General features: G+C 37.9%; 1 protein-coding gene across 2 annotated transcripts in view; it reads right to left on the reverse strand.

Moving 5' to 3' along the window:
• Positions 1-13,983, reverse strand: part of gab2 (GRB2-associated binding protein 2) — a 31,456-nt gene that overhangs the window by 11,753 nt on the left and 5,720 nt on the right. For both annotated transcript variants that reach the window (XM_005735945.1, XM_005735944.1), the window contains exon 2: positions 4,774-5,074. In XM_005735945.1, the coding sequence (XP_005736002.1) occupies positions 4,774-5,074 (301 nt within the window). The remainder of the gene's footprint in view (positions 1-4,773; positions 5,075-13,983) is intronic.

The raw sequence follows: 13,983 nt of genomic DNA on the forward strand, positions 1-13,983 counted from the left end.
TTTTAATTTTTTTTTTTAGAGAGGTATTTACAGAGCAACAGCGAGAGCAGTAGAGCAGTCTGCTCTTAGAGTAACAAAACTTTAAGGATATTACATAACTGAAAAATATATTTGCACAGTAGGTCCTCTAAAGAAGAACAATACTAAGAGTATTAGCACAAGTAATGTGCCAAATGCCATACTGGAACTGACTGGAAAATGTATGAATGCAAGTGTGAGAAAGTGTGCATATGAAAAGGGAAACAGAAAAGCAATGAGTCACATTACAAGATAGCGAGACAACAAGAGGGTTGTGTAACAATGAACTGTTAAGTGCTACAATTGGCCATCCTTCCTAATAGTTTTGACTTGAGCTGCAGCTTACCTCTTACTTCTAAGTTGATAAAGCCAACTTTGACTGACAAAAGGTAACTTCAGATCAAGGTGCTGATATAAGAGATCCTGCCAAAAATTCACACTGACAGTGTAGCAAGAACAAGAAGTGTGACACTTTGCACAATCTGTAATATTGAGTTCTTGCTGTTACTGGACTGCAACAGTTGTTGAAAAACTAAAATATGGAAGCTGATTTAATCAAGTCTCTGTATGACACGAAACACGATATCTGCATAATTTAGTATTTGTGTTTGTATGTCTCTGTCACATTATGCAATTTCCATAAGAGGAAGCAACTTCTTATTTGTTTTCCAGCCTAGCTTGTTTTCTTTCAAAGAGGGAATTCCCAGTCTGTTAGATGACACACTCACGTCATTGCTGCAGCTGCCTGCTAAGAGAAGAACCCATAAAATATCTTTACAGCTAAAGGATGTTTATCATATTTGATTTTCTATTAGCTTCAGTGAGCATCCACATATGCTAGCACCTTCATGAAAATATAATCACAAAACACACAAATGAAAGATTGAGCAACCGATCAGATTTCAGCAATTAACAACAGTTGATTTGTTGCATGGTTAAATGGCTCGCCCCCCACGAGTGCTATGTGTTCATGGCACGATTGAGATCAGAGAGGTTGGAGGAAGAATACTGATGCAGGCACAAGGTCACAAGGTTGCATCGTTACTGCACGCCTCCTCGTCCCCTCCACTTCTCTTACTAACATTTGCTCAGTGACCTCAAGGCAGTTTCTTCCAGCTGGAATGTGATAAAAAAAACCAAAATAAAAGAGCTATCACAAGGCAGGAACGTGTTGTCAGAACGGTACTGAAAAATTTCAACAGCAGTTTTGGTTATTAGAGTACTTACATCCTTTTTTGACCATAATTACTGGCACTTCTGTTGGCAGTCAATTATCTGTGGTTGACAAAAGCCCAGCTGGGGTCACTAATGGCAAAGATACTTCCGGCTGCTCCTTTATTCACATAAAGAAGCCATAGGGCCTAGCTCCTAAAAATTTTTAAGAGGTATTATATAAAAAAATATTCTGCTTTACACTACTTACTAAATTACTTTTGTATTAAAGCAGAAATGTTCAGTTTCATGTATTATTAACTTGAATTAAGGTTTGCAACTGTTTTAGAAAAAGGTTCATATTTTCCCCACTTAAAGAGAATTTCACAAAAAATGTTGTGGTGACGGTGGTTATGCTGTTGAAACACAAGACATTTCCTCTTCAGATGCTACGAGAGACAATGTGGTGACAGCACTGGTGAGTTTTTCTGATATTCTGGACTGGGTGCAGTTTGTACTTTGCTGTTAAATTTTTATCAGAGCAAAAAATTCAAAATAATGTGCCTATCTGAACTCTTCTAAAGCACTAGGCCATACTACTATTCTTGACTCTTCATCTACTACGTGACCTGAAGTCAGGCAATTGTTCAAGGATTTATGAGTCAGCACATTTGATGATTTTTGCATTAAAAAACCCACATGATTACTGACTTTACAAATAGTAATAAAATAGTAATTAAAAAAAGCACATTACTATAATGTCATGTCAATAATGCAATACTGTTTTGTAATGCACACAAAAAATTCAAATGTAATCTTTAAACAAATAAAACTCTGGATATAGGGTTTGTAGAGCTTTTAAAGCCCTTTAAGGTAAACTTTAGATTTTGCTCTGTATAAATGAAGGACTTTACAGGGTACATTACTGGATCTTGGAGTAACAGTTTTTTTTCCACATTGAGTCAGAATTCTTTACTAATTGTATCAACATGCCCTTGCTTTTTCAACAGGACAGCAGTACTGAAAGGCAAAATGTGCAACATTAGCTAACTGCACAGTGGGCGAGTGTTGATAGATGCAGTTGAAGATGTGATCATTTATTTTCACTGAGACACTGAGAACAAGCTGATAGCAAACAAGGCACCAGGCAGGCGGTACTACCAGGAAAGGAAGGATGGATCTGCATGAAAGTCAACAACTTACTCCCTGGAAAATTCTGACCTGTGCACGAAACTCTTGTGTAAAGCTAGTTATACAAGGAAGTTAAATGTGGACTGATCTTGAGATGTGTGTGGTGATAAATTTTTGCATCTAGTAACAGATGGGAAAGAGACCAGGATGAAGAGGCAATGCTTTTTAATTAAAAAAACAAACAAACACACACACACACACACACACACACGCACACACACACAAAAAACAATAGCTTTAGCTTGTCTGGGTGGGGGAGGAGTGATACACAAAATATTTTAATCTTCAAAAAAAAAGGCTCCTTTTATATCACACATAGCTACAACACCTATTCTATTGTTATGCTCAATTTTAGCCCCTGTTTGCCCCTCCCAGCACGTCAGCACGCATGATAATTAGCCAATATCAGTTATTTATGTAACCACGGTAACTCTTTGAGGTACTGTTGACTGCGAGCCATCAGTGTAGCTGCTAAGAATACCCTGTAGCCACAGGTGGCTACTAATATTTAGAGTGGTTATTTTGCATTTAAATATTGCAAAAATAAAGTATTGTGCTAAGCTTTAACTCATGTAAATGGTTATTTTTGTTGTCATAAAATCTTCACTTCAGTGGTTTACATTAGTGTAAATGGGCAGCTTTTATTTCACTACTTTAGGCCCCTATAGTAATTTTGTCATCTCCACCAGTACTGCTGTGAAAACAAGCCAGAAGCATGACTGTATTAAGTCCCGTGACCATTTTTTTCATGGTAATCAAATTTTGCTTGCTGTTGTCAATTATCACCCCATCCAATCATACACTGAACATGACTTCCACATAGCTAGCCAAACCAAATATGGTCACTTTCAGTTCAGAAACAATACCAAACGCCAGGACAGCAATGACCGAAATGCCAAATGCAAAGCTTAAAAATAGTAGCCGACAAACGGTACTGTCATGAAGGGGAACCATGGGAGCACAAGAACTTTTAAGAAAGATGAATCGGATAAAATCCCCCGAACAAACATTTTCATGCCCATCTCCAGCATTAAAACACTTGAAGTACTTATTAGTTCTAGTTTGCCGTGCTAATTAGAATCAGAGTTTATCTGAAGATGAAAACCCTCAAGCACAAACAATACCAGGAATCGAGATTCCTTCAAGTGGCTTTTCAGAGAATTCACTTAGACAAAAAAGGATGTTAAATTACAATTTATCATCTAATATTATAAAAATAGAACCTGACTGTCACTGACTAAATAGTTCTGTGAATACAACGAAATAGTTACTTCCCTGTGAAAAGGCTGATGTGGTGCGCACACTAAAGAGGCTGTACTCAGTACAGCAGTTGTCATGACATACACACTTTCCAAACCCACTCCCTTAGCCTTACTCTGCTGGCCATAGTTGATACAATTTCAAATTCATCACAGGACTTTCATAATTATTGAACGTGAACCAAAGAGCTCTCCTCATCATGTGAGGATTATTACACTCTTCCTAGTTGTTTTTAATTCCACACCTGGTCATATTGCATGTTACACATGATCAACCATGTGCACAAAGACTAACGTCCACCAGCTGCCAGATGGCGGGAAAACAACAGCAAGAATATAATCTGGATAAGTTGGAATAAAAATAATAAAAATGCAGAGCATCATGAGCTATAGTAACTGTAGCTACATATTTATATTTACTGTAACTATGGAAATATTTTCACACGCACCAAAAATTTTGATCTATGGATTGTCATCTATAAAGGCAATCCATTCACATGTACAATGGATCGTAACTTAAGCGGTACCAAAATCTATATCAAAAACAAACTTCTAAAATATCTCATAACCAGAAAAAAAACATTCTGGATATAAAAAAGTAGAGGGATGACCATTTCTTTAAAAATAAAAAAAATATTGGAAAAATCAATATCAGTCTCAGACAATGTGTCTATTTATTTGACAGAAATGTTGCCATTGACATTATGTGGTTAAATCTCTGTTCAAAGTTCAAATAACATGCAAAAGTACAACAGAGGATTCATAAAAGACAGATGACTATATTCTGCTTTATAAAACTGTATTAAACTGTATACATTGTTATATGATTATTTTTGGAGTGTTTATTTATTAAAAGCATTAGGTGATGTTTTTAAGCTTTCCTGAAAAGCAGAAAAGAAGCAATGCATCCCTTTAACATCTTAAGTGAGTTAACATCTTAAGATTTTTTGAAAATTTGAACTCAAGGCAGACTAAATAACAGACCAACAGCAAATTAATTGTCTCGGCTAGCCCAAGAGATAATACATGGCAATACAAAGTAAAATTCTCAGAGATTTATTTTAGTGAATTAAAGATTTTTAAAAAGAGGATAGAAGGAAAGGCAAACAGAAACCAAGGCTGATAGAAGAGCAACTGTGTTTCTGTTCCATACCGTGGCTGTCGTCCGACTGGTTGAAACCACACAGGTGGCAGATGGAGCGGACCCACTTGTTCATCTCTTCCTCAGTCTCAGCTACAAGATAGAAAGTGCGGTCTACAGTCTTGATGTCAAATACATAGCTGTCCTGGAACTCCTTCCTCTTAAAGGTCAGGCCTGCATCGACCTGCTCACAGCACTGCAGGTCGATCACCCGAATGGGCTTCTTAGAGTGATCATTCTTGTAGTACTCCAGAACGTCAGGGTCACCACTCATGCGGCCACTGCGAAGTATAAACCAGCGTTTCTTCCATGCCTGGAAATGAGATTGAAAATGTAAGAACGCGAATGCAGAACAAAACAAAGCAAAACGAAACACAAATACCAAATTATACAAAAGTTTTATTTAAAAAATATATATACACAGACATATATACAAAAATATATCCATTGTCATATATACATATATATATGTTTATATAAACACACACAATATATAGTTGGACTGTAAGCGTTGCACAAAAAGACAAAAGCTATTTCTGCACATACGCGGTTATGTGTGGTTTGTATGTGTGTTAGACACTGTGGGGTGAGGGGGCAGCAGGTGTTTGCTCTCTCCCAACGTATTTCCTGTGCCGATATCCCTCCTTAGGCTGAGACTAGCAGCGCTCCTCTAACACAGCTTCAGACTGCAGCCTCCTGCCACCTTAAAAACTGGTAATTCACACTTCTTCGGTCCAATCAAAATCATGCCACATCTGCAAATCATCATGTCAATTTTTGTCTGAGAGTAAATAAGCATCGTGCATCGTAACCACACGAAAAGCAGCAAAAGGTTCATATTTGATAATGTAAACAGCTATAATAACAAGAGAACTACAATGTCACACATTTCACACCATTAACATTGTTGTATGTATCAAATGGAAACGAGTAAAGGAAGAACGATGGCTTTCAATACAACAGTTCAATGTAGTTTTCCAGTGGCTGTCTAAAGGGACTCTGTGTTCTCTATGTTCAGAAACAAAAGAGGAAGATAGACCAGGAAGGCAAAGGAGGAGTAAAGGAGGGTTGGGGAGAGTAGGGGGAGACTTTTGGACATTTGCCATGATGCACTGCACTTCTGCAAGGCAATGTCTCACGTTCAGGCTGCTGACACACAGGATTCTGCAAGCACTCTCTCTCTCTCCATCAACACAGACACTGCTGCAAGGCTAACACCTCCCCCCAAACAGACACACACACACACACGGCAGAAAAATGGATTGTACTGATGTCTCTAGTGCCTTTCAGAAAGATTCCTAACCTCCTTGGAAAATAAGTATGCTAAATGTTTTATTTAGTTAGACCATTACTTCTGTGATGCAGAGGTCAGATTAATGGATGAAATAGCTTTGATATCTTTACCCTGCCCATGAAAACAAGCCTCAAATGAAATGAAGTATTTAAGCATTTTGGTGATGTGAGAAATAAAGAGAGAAAAAAAAGAATACATGTATGGATGGCAACAGGGACCCATAAAGAGATTAGACCTGTTACGTTTATGAAAAGGTGGTTGCCACTGAAAGGAAAGAGCTGCTGCAATGCCGGCCTACATGCCTGGTCCAACAAAACGACCTAGACTGAATACTACTAAGACGAACAATCAATCACAGGCCCTTTGAGAGACCTGGAAAAAATCCAACATGATATTCCTTCTCGACTTCTCTAAGAGGCGTTAAAGCAGGCTGCATGTTCTTGATGCCATTTAGCACCTTTAGCCAAAAAGCTTAGATGCTGAAAAACGAGAAGCACGCCCACAAAGTAGGAAAAAAAAAACCTTCAAAAAGGCACAACCAAAAATACATGTAGAAAATAGCAACTAGTGCAGCTGTTCCAATACCTCCACCCCAACTCACTGAAAGTAAGACACAGTCAGGTATTGAAGTACTTTGTGTTTGAGGAAAATGGCCATGGGGTGATACCTGACTTGCAAAAGGTAACCAATGTTATCAAGCTTTTGAGACCAAGAGAGAAAGTACTACTAATTTAGCAAAGCACCAAAAACACCAGGACCCAGATCTGCTCGAACAGTTCAAGGTGGATGAGTTTCAGTAACAACAACTAAAGTATTATCCTACTTTGACATTACCACCGTGAAATGAAGTATGTCCCATAGGCTAAAATGTTTGCAAAAGCAAAATGCTTAACCTTATGTAATGTAACTAATATCACACCTTGTAGTAACATTAGTAGGCCAATATTTCATTCTGTGCCCTGTCAACAAAGTATAATGTTAACACTTTAAATAAATACATTTTTAAGCACATGGGATAATAATAATTTTGTTGTGGTATCAAAATGAGTATTGAGAACTGTATAATTCTATGCGTATTGGTTCCACCTACTATGTTTGTGTCATGATCTTCCTAGAGCATAATACTACCTTTCTTTGATCAGATGCACAACTGACACCTTCAAATTTATTTCAAAGATATATCTTTCTAAAGAGATTTAACCAAATGCATCCCTTAGATTTGCTATTTTATGAATTTGCTGCGAGCTGTTCCCTTTTTTTTTACTTTCTAAAATGTTTCACAAAATAATGTGTTAAACAGTGGTGTTTAATTACGATAAAGTACATTTCTGAGACAAACGTCATCATACCAATGGTTATTTTGACATTCTTTCTTGAACACATACTCTTTTCTGTTTTTTTCCAGGAAGTGCAGATTGTTATCTTATATTCGGCGTCTAACTGAAGTTCTCCTGAGGTACTAGTTTGCAATACTGTCTGTTTATTTTCTTTCAGACTGATAAACTGATAAAAGCTGTAGGCAGTATTATCTTAATAGTCTTGATAGTACAACTGTGCTGCTGTACCACTAACCCCATATTCAGGAAGTAGAAAGAAGTGTGAACAAGATAATCAGCAGCATCTTCATGAAATGCTGTGAAACATGTATTAGGTCATTTCTTGCTATGAGATGTTTTTTTTAATGTTTACTGATACTGATAATAACAACAAAGGTTGTGTGGAAACTGTCAGCAGTGATACTCCTCAAATTTGCACCTAAATGCTTCTGCTGGCGTATGAACTTATTTCACAGAAATAGAAACACAGGGGAGTTATCACACTCCTCCAAAAGAACCAAGCAGAGCACCATTTAAAGAAAAAAGAAAAACCACAAACAAAAACAAAGTTCCACAAAGCTCTTTGATTCAATGCTATTACAATGCATTTAAAAAAATCTCCATAACTCTTGCGAACCCCATTTAAATATTTTTGCCTTTTCTGGAAAGACAGAGCATCACTTAATTGAGACCTGGAGAACTGCCCAGTTTCAAAAGGTCAGTGCAACCCAGTTGGGTTATTCCTGGTATCCTTCGGTTGCAACCAGCACATTAAAACAGGACAGCTCTCAACAACACAGTGAAGAAAATTTATCTAGAAATCTTTATGCTAATCAGAACATTACTCAGTTGTTGGGAAATGAAGCTGTTGCTTACGAACAAATCACAACTCGCATAAAATAAAGGGGAAGACTAAAAACAACAGTTACACGTCATGTTAAGCTTCCCACGAAATGCAATAGTATCTTAATAATGCAACTGGCACTGTAGCCTCTTTCCCAGTGAACTGAATCATAAGGGAGTAAGACACAAGGAAACGAGCATACCCACCCCACTGCCTGTACTACAGAGCATGTCTAAGCACATCAATCACACTGTAAGTAGTGGGAAACAAGGGCTGAAGCTGTAAAATAGTCTGTATTCTCCCATATCTCTAAGCTGGATGAGGGATGTGTTTAAGCTGCATCAGTGTTTAGCAAAAAAAAAAAAAAAAAGGGCGGGTGGTGTCTCAGCACAGAAATAATGCCATAAATAACACCCTTGTTAACAACTAGACTGGGTAGTTCATGGGACCAGTGAGAGAGCTCTAGGCCAGGCCACTGATCACACTCAAAACTAATATGGTGACAGGGAGCTGCACCATTGTCTGAGCAATGTACTGCAAACTATACAGGACATGTGGCATCTCCCATGTACTAGTATTATTTCATCAAGTCAAAGTCTAATAAAGAAGAAGCAGAAAACAGGACAACAGTCCTGTGTAAAGCACAACACAAAAATGTTAATGCTAGTGTAAGCACAACAGCCAAAATTTACCCCCCCTGCATGAGCACTTTAAGGCTTCCAAGAATTCAGTTCGATCATCCAATAAAAGCTTGATATTACCTTGTTTCAGCAGTGTCGTTTGTCCTGTGCTGATGGCAGCTGGCTACAGATACAGAAACAGCAGCGGCATACAAAAGACAATGTGTGCATGTACTGTAGATGGATAGGAAGGAAAACACTCAATACCAAAACCATACAAAACAATTCTATGACTATGGTTGCATCTAAAAATAGGACTAAAACTAGCTAATATTGCTGGCTCCTTTTGTTATTTAGGATGTTTTTTTTGGCAGACTTTGAAACCAATTGTGTAGGAAAACAAACCAACTCAGAAATAAGCTCCCGCTTCACAAAAATAGGAGGACGCAGTTATCTGGTATGTGTTGTATATCAAACTTAGCATCATAAATACAGTGTCATCCAAAAATGTATTGTACTGGCTCGTCTACTGTAAAACACAGTAAAAACAGGCTCTATCTGATGTACGTGAACAAATAGAGCCTCGCAGTGCCAATTACACCGTCTAATGAACTTGGAGATGGCCGTGGCCTAAACAATTACCTAAGGTGTGCCTTTTACAACACTACGGATATACATAGTGTGTGGTTAGTAGTAGGCTGTGTCAACAGGCTGGATGGCGTACATCAGTCAACATGTTTTTAAATGTGCATGAGCAAACAGTCATGACTATGCTATCCAAGCTAGGGGTTAGAATAGTCTTGTTTACATCTGGTACTATTAAAGGAGTGAAAGAAGAGACAACAGGTTGTGTTTCTTTGACTGTACCTCCTCTGGTTTACCGGATGCTGTAGTACACACACACACACACACACACACACACACTACACAGCTGCACAAACACTGGCACTGTAGAGCTGCAGCAGACCCTCTGTAATCACCCTGTGTGTCTTTGTGTACATTTTCTAATCTACTACCAGCTTTTATTATGGTCATATTGTGGAAAAGGGTATTACATCATGTCATCTTTACTTGGTTTAAGCTGAATTGGACACCTCGGCCGGCGTGCCCTTGTTTAATAGCGCTCACACACTAAAAACACCTGAGAGACGGCACGAAAACGAACAGGTGCTTGCTCATTGCCAGTGAAGTAAAGTAAAAAGTGATAAACAGGATTCGCTGGTCACTTTTACCTCCCATGAAATCTTATTTGTGAAATTCATTAATAATAGTAGACAACAAGGGTGCTCATACAGTGTTAGCATGATGTAGCTTTTCATTCCACTCATCCTAAGCAACTGTCAATTATAGTAGCCCTCCTACAAAAAAAAAAACACCCCATATTTATCCTATAACAGTGAAATGAAGGAGGAATATTTAATACACAATACTTTAATTTTTGTGCCTGTCACATGCTGCTTGATTATGGTTTAAAAGAAAAATCTTTCAACAAAAGAACAACAGTGAGGATGACTTTGCAACATGTGAATTAGGAAGGACAATGGTTAAAATGACCGTGACTGTGAGTAAATGCCTAAACACTTGTGATTCCAGTTTATGCGAGAGGAGACAAAGGCAATACACAATGACAACAGAGCCCTGATTATCCAGTCCCAATCAATAGCAGGTCACACATAACAACACATTGTAGGAGCAGGCTGGAGTTTGAGCAAGTGAGGGAATGTGATCGAGATTAAGCTGAAGAATAGCACACAGCCATCTACACAGCACAAAAACACAGCGTAATCTGAATTATTCTCGAAAACTCCTAGAAAACAAAACAATGAGGTACTCAATCTGCAAGAGAGGAGAATGATAATCCACTAAAAGTAAGTTTGTCTTGTCTGTGCTTAAAAGGTACCATTCATCTGTATTTATCTATACGACATCCATTTATATAATCTTACATAAGCCACAAATGGTTCTTTGGAAGCTGTAGAGTTCACATGGGTTCTACATTGGCTCTGAGTAAGATGCTAAGCAGACAAAGTTTATAAAAGACATTCTGGAGCACTTGCAATAAATTTAGGTTACAAACAAAATGTGCCAACAGTATGCATCGTTAGCCGCTACATTTACTGAGTGGAGAAGAGTGGGACGCAGCTTTGTCCCGGCCTTGTGCCCAGTAAGGTAAACATGAAAAAACGTTAAACAGAAGAGTTTCTGTGAGTATAAACTACTGGGGAATATAGCAAATGCATTAGAGCACTCCTGCAATTTAAATCAAACCACTCATGTTTCCCAATAGTCAAAACACTAGCCTTGGAAGGACAGCAGCTGGAATACATAACACATAAAGATAAGGCCTAAACATGCCCATAAATTCTCGTAAGTTAATAAAAGGTCAGAGGTGAGCTAGAGACTGCAAATACAGACTAGGTCCTCTGAACACAACTTCATATGCAGAGTAGAGCCTCGTACCTTTGAGCTTTCATAACATTTTAGCAAATAGGATTCCAAATTTGCTAATTTGCAAATTTTTTTCCTCTGTATCTATGAAGCGCCTTGAGGCGACTTATGTTGTGATTTGGCGCTATATAAATAAAATTGAATTGAATTGAATTGAATCAAATACCACGCCGTCACATCACTATGACAGACAGCCTCATCGCACAGGTGTGATGATGATCAAGAGGGATGCAACATTTGGTACCTACTGCTCTCATTCACTCGCTTTACGGGGGCGATGATCTGCAAAATCTGCAACACAGCCTTTGAAAAACAACCTCTAAAAAGCTCTCTGTAGATATAATCAGCCTCAATTGATGGTTGAACAGTTGCATCATTATGAAAATGAGTAATCGCTCGCCATGTCTCCGTATCAGAAAAAGGCTGGGCTTATTTAGATGAGCCCACCCTGACAGTTTAACTAACGAGAAGCATTATCTTTAATCAGAACTCTTTGTGTTGCTTCCTCTGCCATCTGCGTCAGCTTGTACACGTCTACGCGAATGTGCTGTGAACATCTCCTGATCTTTCTAATTCCTTGCAAGGTGGTTTTATATATCTTATATATAGTGAATTAGACGTCTCTGGAATGGAAGTGGTCCTGTGAGCAGAAACATTTCCATACAAGGAGAAAATCTGACCACAGTGAGGTTTTTGTTGGAGAATCACTCAAATGGATTCGCAAGCTACATGTCTATGAGGCCATGTGCATCACTGAAGTCAGCCACCGACATTTTTGTCAAGGTCTTACTGAAAGTTTTGTGTAACACAATATAGATGTATTTTTTTGTTTGTTTGTTTTGTTTGAGAATAAGATGATCAAAAAAATTAGCATTTTAATTTCATGATGCTGCTTTTTAATGACCAACAATTTTTCTTTTTTTCTTTTTTACAAGTTTTACAAGTTCTTCTATTATTTTTATGTGCTCAGTTCTCATGGTCCTTTTGCCTTAATGGTAAGAATTTCTTTTTTGTATGAATCAAAAATATACAGCCACTTTGCCGTGTTGCTATAATTCGTGGTGTGAAATAGCATTTGTATTTTTAAATTTGGGAGAAATAACCTTTAAGACTGGACAAAACCTGAATATGAACTTTACTTAAGGCAGCAGACAGATGATTTGCAAAATACTATTAATTAAGCTATAATTTAAAAAGACACCAATGTAGTACATTTAATAAGTGGCGCATTTAATGACCATTTTACAACTTAAAATGAATAAATGTAGTTGTTAAATTAGATTTACAAGGCACTAATTCCCAACATCCCGGTTAACTTTACATTAAAACTTTACATCCCCAATATTACACAGAGAAAATCAACGAGTCCCTCTGAGCAAGCACAACATGACTGTGGGGAGAAAAGTTTCCTCTCACATGAAGAGACCTCCAGCAGAGCCAGACCAAGAGAGGTGGCCCTCTGCCTGGACCAGTTGGGAAAGTGAAGAAAGAAAAGAAAAGCACAGAGAGATGAAAACAGACAAAAATAAAATAAACACTTGGCAGGTTTCTGGGTCCAGCAACAGCAAATCAGGGACAGACCTGATCCAGAGCTATCAATGACTGTATTAAAAGACATATATTATTTAAAGATAGGTGCTAAATACTTAACATTTGCTTTATCATCTTGACTTTTTTTGTGCCAGAAATAATCATGGTGAAGATCCCTAAAGAAATCATGTGGTTACAGTTGCTCCAGTAACAGACTGAACAGAATTACATAATACAACATATTAAAAAGTCACAAAAATAATAATAATAAATAACAATAATATTCAAGAAATTAAATATATATATATAGAAAACTGTAAAACTGTTATTTTCACTGTAGATGATGTGCAAAAGGGTGTAACTATTGCACTGTGCACTGTGCATTAGATGGAGACGCTGTACAGGGAGATAGCTACTGGCAGGAATGATTTCCTGTGTCGTTTAGTGGTGCATTTAGGTAATCTCAGCCTCTCACTGAACATGCTCCTGTGACTGGACAGCACGTCATAGAGTCGTAATGGACGTCATATCATTATCCACGTTGTCTTTTGCCTAAGCATGAACAAGAAACGGAACCCGTGGGAACCAAAAACGTGTTTTCAACAACACTGACATAACAACTACATACAATTTCTGAATTTTTCAACAAAATGCCCAAGTAAAGATACTAAGAGGAGATATTCAGAATTAACTGCCCCATCAAAAACAAAACAGAACAAGCTCAGGGAGGGGGTATCGACCAAGCCTCCAGATTCCAAGATCTCAATCCAGTCGAGCGTCAGCTAATGCACCTGAACAGGCCCAAACTGTGGAAGCCCCAAAACATAACCAGCAGTCAATGTCCCTGCGCCAGACACCACAGGGTATTCCCAGGAGACACATGTCCATGTCTCAACTGATTAAAGCTCTTTTGGCAGCATGAAGGAGAGCTAGAAAATATTAGGCATCAGGTTTTAATGTTAGCTCTGTGGTGTAGTGTCCTAGAAGTCTATGTTTATACACTGGTTACAAACATTACTCATTAGTTTATTCTTATCTAAACTCAGTTGTTGGAAATTTCAGTTCCTATAACTAGCATGCAATGACTCATCCATGTCTAGATGTTCGTATGAAAGAAATGCCTAAGTGAGGTGCGAATGTAGCGATGATGAAGTAAAAGCTTGGATTAGA

Source organism: Pundamilia nyererei, unplaced genomic scaffold (assembly GCF_000239375.1).
Source record: "Pundamilia nyererei isolate P.nyererei 1_Seehausen unplaced genomic scaffold, PunNye1.0 scaffold00066, whole genome shotgun sequence".
Taxonomy (NCBI): Eukaryota; Metazoa; Chordata; class Actinopteri; order Cichliformes; family Cichlidae; genus Pundamilia; species Pundamilia nyererei.